Here is a 13,869-nt window from a genome sequence, read left to right as displayed (position 1 = left end):
ATTAAAAATATGGGCATTTGCTTACCTGAGAAGCTTGGGGGTCATTTCCCAAAGGCAAACCAGCCTGCCCTCCCCAAGGCAAACCAGTTCTTGTCCTCCTGTTCAACTCTGGACCCAATTCCTTGACCATCTGTATTGCCTGTCCCAAACATATATTCAACAAATATTTAGTAAGCATCTAATATGTAATAGGCAAGGAAAAGATATAGTAAGTGCTTAATAAATGTTTGTTGAATTTAATCAAATAAGGGAAAGCTGGACTTGTTTTGGAATTCAGCCAAGATGTCTGAACATCTTAATCTAATCATCCAGGTCTCCTCTCTGTGTGTAGGTAGTAGGTAGGGGAGGGCGGGCAACCTTCTCTCTCCAACATCACATCACATTTTCAAAGACTTCATGCCATTTATAAATTTGCTTGAACTTTTCTTGTGTTCTTACTATGTGATATCCTGTATTGTTATCCATATTTGTGTTATTTTTAAGCTCCATGAGGGCAAGAACTGCATTTTATCTAAATTTTGTATTTTTCCCAAGGTATAAGCACCATGTTCTACATATACTAGCTACTAAATAAATGTTTTTTAATTGAATTGATGCGATCATGCTGCCACTTAAGAACTATTTCTCAGAACCTGAAACATGAAAACTTATTTCTAGGAATATAAAATCTTCAATTGTTGGAGAAGGAGGGATGACAAGAAACTAATTTTAGATCTTTTGTAAAGGCTTTGGGTAGATGACTTCTCACTGACAGCATATGTTATATGTCTATAACACAGACATGTTACACATATCTAAGAGGAACCCTCCTGATTAAGTCAAGATAGCATGGCTACCCAGGCCATTTGTTCCTAAGCAAGGTACAACTGGTGAGGGAAACATATTGTGTTTGTGGAAAAGACTCAGCAATCTATAACAGCAACTTACATGAACTTAGCAATGAAATTAAACAGGATTTCAATTTGTGCCTAGGGTCTTTAAATTTCAGGATCTCAGTTCACACTGCTGCATCAGAGGGTCTGCAGTGTGTCTGTAACCAGAGAATTAAAAAAAAAAATTCAAAAAAAATTCAACTAAGAAAAGCATATGTATCAACTAATGGGTGTAACAGTTACATTTCTGCTAAAAATCTACATCTTAAATGTTTTCCACCTGAAGAAGAAGGACTTCAATATCAGCTGCTAATTGCTTAATAACAAGTCTTTTGTATGTAACACCAAGTTAAAACCTCCCACAAGACCATAGCCAAAATCTATTTGCTCATTTTCTTCCCCAATACGCATAATCTACGAGCTGCTTTGAAGCTGCTTTACAGAACATTGTCAGCTGTAAGTTACTGTCAACAGCTTAGTCTTAAGGCTCAACATAAATTCAAGTAACAACCCTAACTTATATTCAGAACCTTTGTAAACTAAGAGAAGCCCAAAGCTTGTAAAGCAAGCTGTATTTAGTACATTGTTGGAGAGGGACGGCTTCATATACTGGATGACAGTCATGACCTAAAAAAAAAAAAACTTGACAACACAGACATTTGGGCTGAATTAAGTGGGATGAAATTTTGTAGGGATATAAGTAAAGGCTTTTACTTAGATTCAAACAATCAACTTTACAAATACAAGATGGAGAGGCATGGTTAGAGAGTAGATTGTCTGAAAAAAGATCTGGAAGCTTTAGTGGACTGAAAGCTTGATATAAGCCAATATTGCAGTAGGGTGGCCACAAAATCTAAGATGATCTTAGTCAGGAAGATAGGTACAGTGTCTAGAAATAAGGAAATGACAATCCCATTGTATTTTTTTTTTTTTTTTGCAATTGTCAGATCATGCTGAGAGTAGTTAATCCCTTAGCTTAAATAGTTTCCACTAGTTTGTTTTCTTTGGTGCTTGTGGGCAATTGGCCTTTTTTTTTTTTTTTTTTTTAGAAAAGTAGCACAGTATTAGAAAGAATTGTAATGCAGTCAGAGAGACCTGGTTCAAATCCTGTTCCAGCCAGTTTTCAGCTGCATAATCATTCTTTAAGGTCTATTTCCTTACCAAAGCTGGGAAGCATTATTATACAATGGAAAGAATGCTGAATTTGGAGTCACAAGACTGAGTCTGAATTCCAGCTCTATTACTAACAGTGTGACCTTGGGCAAGTCATTTACCCTGTCTGGGCCTTAGTTTCCTCATTCATAAAATGAAGGGGTTGGAATAGATGACTTCTAAGGTCCTTTGCAAACTGGAGACCCATGATCCCATTTTTACTATAAGTTTGTATCATGATCCAATTAAACTTTTTTGATTATGATTATACATTATAAACTTACATGCATTTGATATTGTTCATATGATTTCAGGAACTAATTTAGAATATTTTGGCTTAAAGATAATCCTTTCAGTTCCTAGGAATATCATCCAAAGTGGCTGAACACAACTATTTCAGAAATGTATATTTTTTAAAAAATGCGATCAGGTATGATTTTTACCCTTTTAAAGTTATGTGAGTTACGAGAACAGAAAGGCCTATTGAGGGCTCAAAATATTTGGAGAAACAAGAAATTTAAAGGGCTTTTAAACAAATTCATGAAACCACCACAGCCATTTTTTATATTATACTAGAATAGAAAATGTAAAAGGCTCCAATTACTTAGGGATTTTCCTTACATAATTAATTCCTTAAAATGCAAATTACTTGGTATTTTAATGTGTGATACTAAAAACTGGTGGGTTATGAGGGGGAGAGGTCAAATAGCATAGCCTAGGTGGCCATTCTACAGCAGGAAGGTTTAATTAAAACCAGAGAGATTTCAGTCTTCCTAGTCACTGGGAAATGAAATTCACTCTTATTCAGGGCTGAATAACAGAACAAAAACTAACCTCAGACTACTGAATATATTTTATTTATGGTTATGTTCTAACATGATTGCCATATTTAAGCATACAGTAAATAAAAGCTTTAGAAGCATTAACTTTTCATCACCAAATATGTTTCGGGACTTCACAGTAAACATTTATTAAGTACTTACTAAGAGCCAGGCACTTAGGTAAGAGCTGGAGATACAAAGAAGATAAAAAATACTGACCCTCCCTTCAGGAGCTACAGGATAGAAAAAAGGGCATTAGAATTGTTCATTAAGATGATTTTGGAGAGGGTAATTTCAGTTCAGTAATGAGGTCAAAGTCAGATTAAAGAGGGTTTTGAAAGGAGTGACAGAAAAGTGGATGCACTTAGTATAGAATGCTTGAATTTAGATAAGAAAGGGAAGAGAGATATTTGACAATAGCTAGCAAAGATAGTCAAATCAAATGAGGATTTTTGTTGTTGTTGTTGTTGTTGTTTTTTTAGGAATTCTTCCCTATAAGTTTGACTTCCTTGAGGATGGATAATCTATAATTTTGCTCTTCCCCTAGAAAGAGATTTTGGTTTTCTTACAGAAAAAAAGAGACTGGATTTTAAAATTCTTATTTAAAGAGATAACAAAGTATTTCAGATTTTAAGGCATAAAGTGATAAAGTTTTTTGCTCTTTTTAAAAAAATGCATAGCATCCTTCTATCTTTCTAATGGGGGGGGGGAAGGCATTTATGCTATACTATTTAAAAAATCCAAACCCAAGAACAATTTATTTAACATAAGCAGCTTGTATATGACCATAGGCCTCCTTTATTTCACCCAGCATACCATATTCTTAATACTCACATGTCTGTTTTCTTACATTCTTGAATTCAATGGGATAGCCTCTAATTATGGGACAGGAAAAACAGGCAAAGGCTAAAAATGTATGTAAGTTTAGCCTGAAAGACAAAGCTGGATTTGGAGGTGTTTTATTTCTAACAAGCCAACCACCTTATTATTTGCTCTCCCCTTGGAATTTAAACATTGAAAAGGACCTTAGAAATCATCTAGTTCAATGTCCTATTTGATTTAAGGACCTTAGAAATCATCTAGATCAATGTCCTATTTGATTTGTGTGAATCTTATCTACAGGTAGTCATCTAGCTTTGGCTTAAACATCTTCAGTGACAGGAATTTTACTATCTCACTTGGCACTTCATTCCATTTTCCAGTATTAGCAAACTTATTTGGAACTGTGCTCACAAAGGTACCTGAAATCTGTTCCCCTGTAATTTCTATCCATTAGTCCTAGTTTTCTCCTGTGGAGACACAGGGGATAAATAGCATTCCTCTTCCAAATGACAACCCTTCAACTATCTGAATGTATCCATTACATTCTTCACCTCATCCACAAGTCCCCCAAGATTTCTCCTCTAGAGTTAATGTCACACCCTGTTCTTTTAAGTATCCTTCATATGTTATAATTTTGAGTCCCTTCATACTGGCTGATCTCCAGGCACACCACTCTAATTAGACAATGTCCTTCTTAAAACACAGCAGTCAGAACTGAACACAATACACTCAGTGTGCTCAGACCAATGCAGAGGTTTGTTTTTTTTTATTTACCAGTACAGTAGTTTTTATCCAGCAAACACTTAATAAATATGGGCAGCTAGGTGGCATAGTGGGTTGAGTACCAGGCCTGGGGTTAGGAAGACTCATCTTTCTGAGTTCAAATCTAGACTCAGACACTTCCTACCTATATGACCCTAGGCAAGTCACCTAACTCAATTTGCCTCAGTTTCCTTATCTGTAAAATGAGCTGGAAAAGGAAATGGCAAACCATTCCAGTCTCTGCCAAGAAAACCTCAAATGGGATCACAAAGAGTCAGACATGACAGAGATGACTGAACAGCAACAATATTTGTTAAATTGAATGGACTGTTATCTCCTTTGTTCTAGATGTTACACTTGTTTAAATGAAGCCCAAGATCACACTAGCTTTTTGGTAGTCCACTAAAACTGCTAAGCATTTTTTATTTCCTTATCTTGTTTCTTGTACTCATAGGATTTCAGACTTGGAAGAAGTTTTGGGGAGCTATAGAGAAAAAAAGAAGTTGGGAAGCAGACCCTCAGCTGGTGTGGTAGGGATGTGGGCTCTGCTCTTCTTTCTACAGGAAAGAACTTTTTTTCTCAGCTCCATGGTGACAGTGTTTCTAAATTCAAGAGGGTTAGTCCAGTTAGAAGTCCATCTCCACTCTGGCCACATTTTCAATTTGATCATCACCAATCAATTTGATCATCAATTTGATCAATAATGCTTTTATTTCCCATCAATTCCATTCACTTCCAATCCTTAGTCTATTGGTCTGTACTAACATGGGTCCTTAGCAAAATGCTATTAAGTTATCCTCAAAGTGGCAAATGTGATAAAAATGAACAGACACACTAATACAATTCTGTTGAAGCTATGAATTGGTCTAAGCATTCTTAAAAACAATTTGAAAATTATAAAACATAATTCAGCAAACTGTTCATATCCTTTGACCCAGAGATCCTAATCCTAGGCATATATCCCCAAGGAGGTCAAAGACAAAAAAAGAAAAGATCTACACATACCAAATACCAAAGTATTCCTAGCTGCACTTTTGGGGGTAGCAAAAACTGGATATAAAGTGGCTATCCATCAACTGGGGAATGGATGGAAAAACTGTGATAGATGAACACTATTAGGTTGTAAAACATGACAGATGTGATAAATTCAGAGGAATATGAGAAGACTTGCATGAACTAATATAGAACAAAATGAACAGAAGCAGAACAATGCAGATAATGAACAGAATAACATTAAATGAAAATGGCACTAGAAGGCAGTAAATTTGAGTCCCAGAGAGCAGATGGTAAAACATACCTCACTATTTTAAGGACAGAGGTAGAGATTATGGGTACAGTACGAGTGGGGTAAATTCTATCAGACTGTTTTTCTTTTTTGATGAGAGGGTTCAATTGAGAAGGGCTCTGTCTTGTGAAATAACCATGGCATGAAAACAGAAGACATCAATAAAATTTTAAAATACAGAAAATTTGGAACTCACAATTTTAAAAAAATGAATGTTAAAAATTGTCTTTACATGTAACTGGAAAAAATACTCTTAAAAATTCACAAAGAAAAATTGCCATCAATTTAATTAGACTGAAATATAAGCTTAAAACTACACTAAGACTTTTGGGACACCCTGTATATTGCTATTACAGGCTAATTCCCATCTCAGTTGCTTGTACCTTAACAGAAATATTCCATGCTCAAAGTAGCTACAAGGCCATAAGTGAAGAACTCTAGAGGAGTTCTATGAATTCAGTAAACTGAATTTTCCACAAAGAGTGAACTAATTTGGGGGGGAAGGTGAATCAAGTCAATAGCAGTTTGGTATACCCTGTCAAAAGAGAATCCATAACAAATCCAGGCACTAAATATATTTTTTTTGTAACCAATCCTACTTATAAAATAATCAATTGGTTAAACTTCAGACAGTGGATTAGGATGGATATCTTCCATTACGCCCAGTTTGTTCTGAATGATAAGACCCACAAAAGTATATAGGACAAATATTTTGACCCAAGAATCAGACAAAAACTACAATTAATTAGTGAGCAACTTATATACAAGGGCTTTTTTTTTGTTCCACCCACAGTCACTACTTGTTGGAAAAGTACTGTTTGCTCCTCTTCTTCTGTCATCTAGTAGTACTGACTGGAATGTCTATTACAAAGTAACTTAAATTGCAACCAGGATTTAATTTTGATTCTCTACCTTCTCAGAACACAGATGTCCCAAAAGCCTCTTTCTGAATTATCTCAAGTAGAAAGTAATTCCCAGCAGGACATACATTCCTTCAGGGCAAGGCCAACTAGGAAACTCCTTTGGCCAATTTGTGACCAATAAAAAGAGAGCAAGCATCAATGACCTGTGCTTCTATTTGCTTACTTGTCACTCGGGGACACAAAGAATGCCAACATAGAGGCAATGTAATAAAAAAAAAAATAAAACCCAGGATGCTTATTTGAACATATGATAGATACCATGGACTAGTATTAAAAGACTGATTGACTAGGGATTAGGAGACCTGAATTCTAGTGCTAGTCATACCATTAACCTGGAGTAAATCATTTAGCCTCTTTGCGATCGTTTCCACATCAATAAAATCAGAAGACCATCACCTGTCCTTTTTAACTCATACGGTTGTAATAATCAAACGAGTATAAATATGAAAAAGTATAATATTTTAAGCAAGTTTAAGGTGGTGCCATTTTAATACTCCATGGTTCTCAGTTCAGTCACCTTCCCTAAAACACAACATCAAGGAAAAAAAAGGGCCAACACCATTTCATGGGTTCTCTTGAAAGGAAGTGCTGGATTTGGGGTCAGCAGAGACCTGGGTTCAAATACAGAGGTGGATAACTCTGATAACCTCTCAAACCTTAGTTTTCTCATCCTAAGGGACTGATACCTATAATACCTTCCTCACAGAGTTGTCAAAAGGATCAGATGGGATAATGTAGGTCAGAAGTGTCAAATGTGTGGCCTGCAGGACACATGCAGCCCACAACATTGGGAGTACATCTTGAGCTAGATTAAAATGTAATTGGGAAATATTTAAGAAATTAAGTCAAAATAAAATAAAATACTAATAATGTAATATGTGGTTTTCTAAATCAATATGTACCCCACAAGGATCCTTATATATGATTAACGGTTCCCATTTTGATTTGAGTTTGACACCACTGAGAGTGTAGTTGAAACTCTGTGCAAACCTCAATTTTCCATATACACATATCAGTTGTTATTATTATTGTTATTATTATTATTACCCTAACAATTGCCTCTCTCAGCTTGATCCACGAAGCAGCCTACATTCTTGGGGAAGGGTGAGTGAGGGGGACTCCTTTACATGTAGGGGAACAAAGCCAAACCTACACTTGAAATTGCCAGAGATAACAAAAAGATACAAAGAAATTACCTTATTATTTGTTTGATTTGTAATAAGATACTATTTTCCAGCGTAATGTTCAAAGCACTTATTAGATACTGATTGAATTCCTCAAAGAACATTTCATTCCCTTCTTCATATTTCCCATAGTTTTTTGAATATTCCTTTTGAATGCAGTGATTGGTCAAATGGCAAGTTTTATCTTGGAAATTAGTGATATTGTATGGTTCCGAAGAGGTCCGAAGCACGCCCTCTCTGTAGAGGTAGATATTATATTGATGATCCACTAGGACCCAGCTCCTGCCAGAAAAAAAGAAAACAGTCACTTTTCTACCCATGCATATGAAAGACTCAGATATCACAAGAATGTGCTGAGGTGATTATTTTCACCATTTGCCATAAATTTGCTCAAGAAAGAAGCATAGTTCAACCCAAAAGATTAAATAAATTCTTACAGTGTTTGTGTTGGTAACTTTAAGACTTAACTACATTGAATATATGGGTAGCACATTTAGATCATCTTACAGAAAAACATTCTGGAGCTGGTTTAACCTGGTGAGGAGATTCAAGGAAGGAAAGAATAAAGCTGAAGTCAGACCCAGGAGTAGGCAAAATGGGCAGCTGCCCAGGTAACATCTTTTTTATTCATGTTTATACATTTATATATTTCTAATACCAGAAAATCTCCTTCTCCTTGTTATACAGCTATTTGTAATGAGTTACATCATATGTTACAATGAAACTCAAAGCCTGCAATGGAAAAGGACACACAATTTTTGAACCTTTCCAGGGCATAGAAACCCCTTGATCTAGCTGCATTAAAAGTTACTAAAGAGGCAGTGTGATCATCCAGGGAGAAGAACTTTTCCGTAAGAGTAATAGCTCAATCTAAATGGTCTTTTATCAGAAATTTGGTTCTTTATCTTGTGTCACCTTATGACAATTAATAACCTGCCTCAATGTAATTTTTTTATATCACTGAAATGAAGTGATTTCCAGGGAAATCACAGGGACTTCCTGAATATAAAACATTAGGCTTATAAGAATCTCCCAGTGAAATGATTTGTTATCCCCAGATAAAAAAGCATTTTGAATTGCCTCTTCAAGAAAAACAGTAAATAATTACTAACTCAGACAGTAGCAGTTCAGTTTATTCATTAAATAACTTTTTGCTCCATGATCAACAAGATTTGGATAACTGAAATCCTAGTTGATGAGTAATAATCAGTTTAGAGTACATATCCTTCAGGGAAAGACTGAAATACCTGCTGTGAGCTAGTATTAAAGATATCACAGAATATACACTCTTGTCTGACGGTGTCCTCGGATGACCTTAGGGTTGCTTTGGTCAGAAGAGAACATCACACCCTTCTCTTCTCTTCAGTCAATCCTTTTGCCTGGCTCTCTTAAGACTAGGATAAATGAGGCTCTGGACAATAAACCAAATTCCAAAGATAATCTCACAGCCATGAAACTCATAAAGAGCTGGATGGAAATAAGACATTGATATTGTGCTACACATTATCTGTGGCAGGGAATAGCCTCCTCTTTCCACATTATTTATTTATTTTGTGGAATCCTTCTTGTTAGTCTCAGTTTCTTTTTGAAATTACAAGAAACTAAGTCACCTAATTTCACTAGGTAAAATTGTCTATAATAAAACAAAGGGTTTTGGTTCTTTTGGAAAAACAAAAACCTGACTTTAATAGAAATAATTTTTTTTTGTTTAGACTTGGGATTTCATTGCTATAGGAAATCCTTTGTGAGAAACTCCTTCCACTGAAGCACATCCTCAACTTATTTGTCACTTAAAGTCTTAGAGATCTGCTTAAAGTACCTCAAGAGCAGGAATTTTATTTTCCTTCATATCCTTAGCACTTGGCAAAATGCCTGGCACATATTTTTGTTCAGTTGTTTTTAGTCATGTCTCACTCTTCATGACTCCATTTTGGGATTTTTTTGGCAAAGATATTGCCAAATTTCCTTCTGGAGCTCATTTTACAGATGAGGCAAACGGGGTTAAGTGACTTACTCAGGGTCACACAGCTAGTAATTGTCTGAGGCCGGATTTGAACTCATGAAGATGAGTCTTCCTGATTCCAAGTCCAGTACTCTATCCACTGTGCCACCTAGCTGCCCTTGGCACATATCAGGCACCTTATAAATGGTTACAGGCTGACTGAGTGACTAGGGTCACTCAGTCAGTATAAGCTAGAGGCAGAACTTAACAACAGGCCTCCTCTACTTCAAGGCAAGCATTCTGTCCACTATATTGTGCAACATTTCCTTATATGCATATAATATAATTCTTTGAATCTATTAATAATAATGTGAAAGGATTTAACAAACATGCCTTGGACCACCCTTGTCATTTTCATAATTTATTTTTTTAAGTATAAAAAAACCCAGAAATATGAATTAAAATATTACCTAATATCAAATTTGCGGTGACCTGGCTCTAAAAGCAAAGGCTTTTCAAGGTATTTCTGAATCACATGCACTTGTCCTTGGTTATCTATAAAATCCAGAAGTTCTGTAGCCTCTGAAGAAATAAGAATGCCTTCACCTAACAGGGGAAAGAAAGCAAGTCATTTCAATTCACAGAAGGGGGGGGAGAAACCCACATAAAACCAAAATGGGAGTTGGTGTCTTCCAAGAATACCATCCAGTAACCTACACATGCTTTCCTTCCTCTTTCCATTTGAGAGAGTCTGACCATCAACGGATTTTGTTAGGGTCTGAAAAGATCATTAAAGTTCTCTTGTCCAGCATATGCTTTCCTCAGCATAAATCTAATACAACAGCATGAGTATTATACTGGCAGGTTTCTATTGGAGATGAGATTTCATTACTGTTTCAGCATGAATAAGTATACTAAATAAATGTCACTCTTGCATTAAGGAAAACAGCAGATTAAAATAAGTAAGATTTATAAGGGGATGTTTAACTTGAAATTTATATTTTTCACTTTATAGCTCTAGTTTTAAATTTTTTCCAGATGAAATTTTACTAATTAACAGAGGACTATAGGATGACTATCATCCTACATACGCCTTAACTCTTAAGTATCCACCAAGGTCCTGCTCTCCCTATAGACATTCAGTCCCTTCGTGAGCTCATCCATACTCATAACTTCTATCATATCCGTGATGATGACACAAAAATATACATCTCTGTCCTCACCTCTCAAATGAACTCAGTCCCAGAGCAAGCTGTTTCATTTCACTTCTTTGAAGAAAGTGGCTTATAAACATTAAATCACTATTTAAGGATGAATTATTATTTTATATATGGTCTGTTAGTGCTTTCCTTTTTCTTGACAAGGGCAGATCACTAGAATGTTCTCAAGCTCATCAGCTTGGTGGCACAGTGGATAGAATACTAGGCCTAGAATTTAAGAAGACCCGAGCTCAAATCTGTCCTTAGACACTTACCAGCTATATGACCCCACGCAAGTCATTTAACCTCTATTTGCCACAGTTTTCTCATCTGTGAAATAGGAACAATAATAGCATCTACCTCTCAGGGATGTTATGAGGACAAATGAGATAATAATTGTAAAGCATTTACCGAAGTGCATATAAATGTTACCAAGTTGTTGCTTTTTAGGAAAACAGAAGACAATGCCACATTGTTCGAAGGACAAAGGTACACTGGACAAAAAGACTATTTTATAGAGAACTCATACAGGGCAAGTGCTCACATGGTCAGAAGAAGGACACTCTCAAGGTCTTTCTTAAGAACTTTGGAATTGATTGTGTGACATGGGAGACACTGCCCTGGGACCACTCAGCATGGCGTGCCCACATCAAAGAAGATGCTGTGCTCTATGAGCAAAGCAGAATTGAAATAGCTCAAAAGAGACGTGAGATGTGCAAATTTAGAGAATCCACCCCAAATGTTCACACGGACTATTTGTGCCCGATCTGTTGGTGGCGCATTTTGAGCTTGTATTGATCTGATTAGCCACAGTTAGATGCACTGTAACTTGCCTCTAACATAGCGATATCATTTTGGTCTGCTTCAAGAAAGAAGGACAACAACCAATATAAATGTTAGATGTTACTATTATTATTATTAGCCATGAGGATTATTTTTTAGTTCACAAAAGCACACTGATTTCATTTAGAAGAGCACAAAATTTCCTCAATTCTCAAAGCAAAATTTCTCTCGTCTGGTTTTGGGTTCTCTAACATATTAGTAACATTTTACATTAGTGCTTTAAATAATTCACATTTTCATTACCTCTCATAAGAACCCTATGAAGTAGCAAGGTAAAGAATCAGTTCCACTTATAGATGAGGAAACTGAGGCTTAAAGATTGTAAGTGCAGTAATTTGGATAAAAGCACAGGCAGTATGCCTATCAGATTTACAAATCACACAAAGCTGGGATAGTTATAATGGTGGACACCAAAGCCACAAGTCAAAGAGATCTAGATAGGCTGAAGTCATGGGTCAAACCTAGTAAAGTTTCATGTAGTTTTATTACATTTCAAGACTTCTCTATGGAGAGATGGGATTTGAATCTAGGTTTCCTGATTCTAAGTTCAGTGCTTTTCCCACTATACCAACACTGGCTCAGAATTTTAGAATGTTACATTTTGGAGGAAACTGAGAGGTCATTTCATCTGAGTCCCTCATTTGAGAGTTGAAAAAATAGACCTAAAAGCCCCAGACTTTTTATCCGCTATATGGATCAGTTCAAGTCAAAATCATTTGGAGGTTTTAATGGACTACAAACTCAATTTGAATCAACAATGTGACATAGCAGCTACCAAACCTAATATAATCTTAGGTTGAATACAGAGGCATAGAGAGTGTCCAGAATGACAGCTGTGCCTACTTCATTGTACTTAGCTCGAATCAGAGGACATCTGGAGTGATGTGAGCAGTCAGGAGTGGCACAATTTGGGAGGCACATTAATGATCAGAGCATGTCCACAGGAGGGGAGTGAGAACAGTGAGGGGACTAGGATGAGATGTTTCCCCTGGAGAAAAAACTTAGGGTAGATAGAAGAATAACCTTCCATGTATCTGAAGGGTTTTAATGTGGAATAGAGAATTAGGCTTTTTCTGCTTGGATCTAAGACGGCAGAAGTAGGAGTAATGGAGTCATGTAACCTTTAGGAGTTTCAAATTTCTTCATCTATAAAACGAGGTGGAAGTAGGCTTGATATAAGCAAAAATTGAAAAAAGAGCCCAAAAATGTAGAGCTATCCAAAATTGGAATAAATTGCCTTAGGAAGGAGAGAAGATCTTCAGTGCTGGATGCTGGATGACATTTGTTGCTAATTCTTATTCAGGGATGGTTTAAACTAGGTCTCTTATAATCTCTTGTGCTAATTTGATACATTGCTAATTTTGTTGTTGTTGTTCAGTTGTGTCTGACTTTCTGTGACCCCATTTGGGGTTTTCTTGGCAAAGATACTGAAGTGGTTTGTCATTTCCTTTTCCAGCTCATTTGACAGATGAAGAAACTGAGGCAAACAGGGTTAAGTGACTTGCCCAGGGTCACACAACTGGTGTTTGAAGTTAGATTTGAACTCAGGAAGATGAGTCTTCCTGACTCCAGGTCCAGCACTCTATCCACTTCACCACCTAGCTGCCCACTCTGGTAATTAGACTTGTCCAAAAATAGAACAGGGTTCCTTAGGAGATAGTGGGTCCCTCTTAATTGAAGGTTTTTAAGTAAATACTTGGTGACCACTTTTAGGGAATGTCATAGAGAAGATTACTGTTCAGGCATGAGTTTGACAAGATAACCTCTGTGATCCCTTCCAAATCTCAGATTCTATTTTTCCCAAGGTCACATGGCTGATCGAGTGGGAAGTGCATTGACTTTGGAGTGAGAAGACTGGACTTAAAACTCCAACTCTCATTATTTATTCCCTCTGGGCCTTTGGGTAAGACACTGAACCTCTCCAGACCTCAGTTTTCTCATCCAGTAGGCTAAAGGGCCTGTAACGTATGTTTCAACTGAAAATCTCTGATGCTACAATTTGCTCCACCCGTGGAGAATCCTAGAATCTTAGTGCAACATTCTCACCTTACACATGAACTGAGG

At 36.5% G+C, this 13,869-nt stretch overlaps 1 protein-coding gene across 3 annotated transcripts in view; it reads right to left on the bottom strand.

The window, feature by feature from the left end:
- TTL (tubulin tyrosine ligase) overlaps positions 1–13,869 on the bottom strand; it is a 49,051-nt gene that overhangs the window by 11,520 nt on the left and 23,662 nt on the right. The window contains exons 4-7 of one of the 3 annotated variants that reach the window (XR_003568419.1): positions 10,234–10,369; positions 7,834–8,103; positions 928–1,030; positions 26–139 (exon numbers count right to left, since the gene is read on the bottom strand). Coding sequence is in view for 2 of the 3 variants with exons in the window: in XM_027853957.1 (XP_027709758.1) it covers positions 985–1,030; positions 7,834–8,103; positions 10,234–10,369 (452 nt within the window). In the remaining variant the exon portion in view is untranslated. Of the gene's footprint in view, positions 1–25; positions 140–899; positions 1,031–7,833; positions 8,104–10,233; positions 10,370–13,869 lie in introns of those variants that run through there. The other 2 variants (XM_027853957.1, XM_027853956.1) reach the window with 2 other exon arrangements.

Source organism: Vombatus ursinus, unplaced genomic scaffold, assembly GCF_900497805.2.
Source record: "Vombatus ursinus unplaced genomic scaffold, bare-nosed wombat genome assembly UNPS02010219.1, whole genome shotgun sequence".
Taxonomy (NCBI): Eukaryota; Metazoa; Chordata; class Mammalia; order Diprotodontia; family Vombatidae; genus Vombatus; species Vombatus ursinus.
Note: the sequence above shows the minus strand (reverse complement) of the source record. Positions and strands in the feature narration are given on the sequence as shown.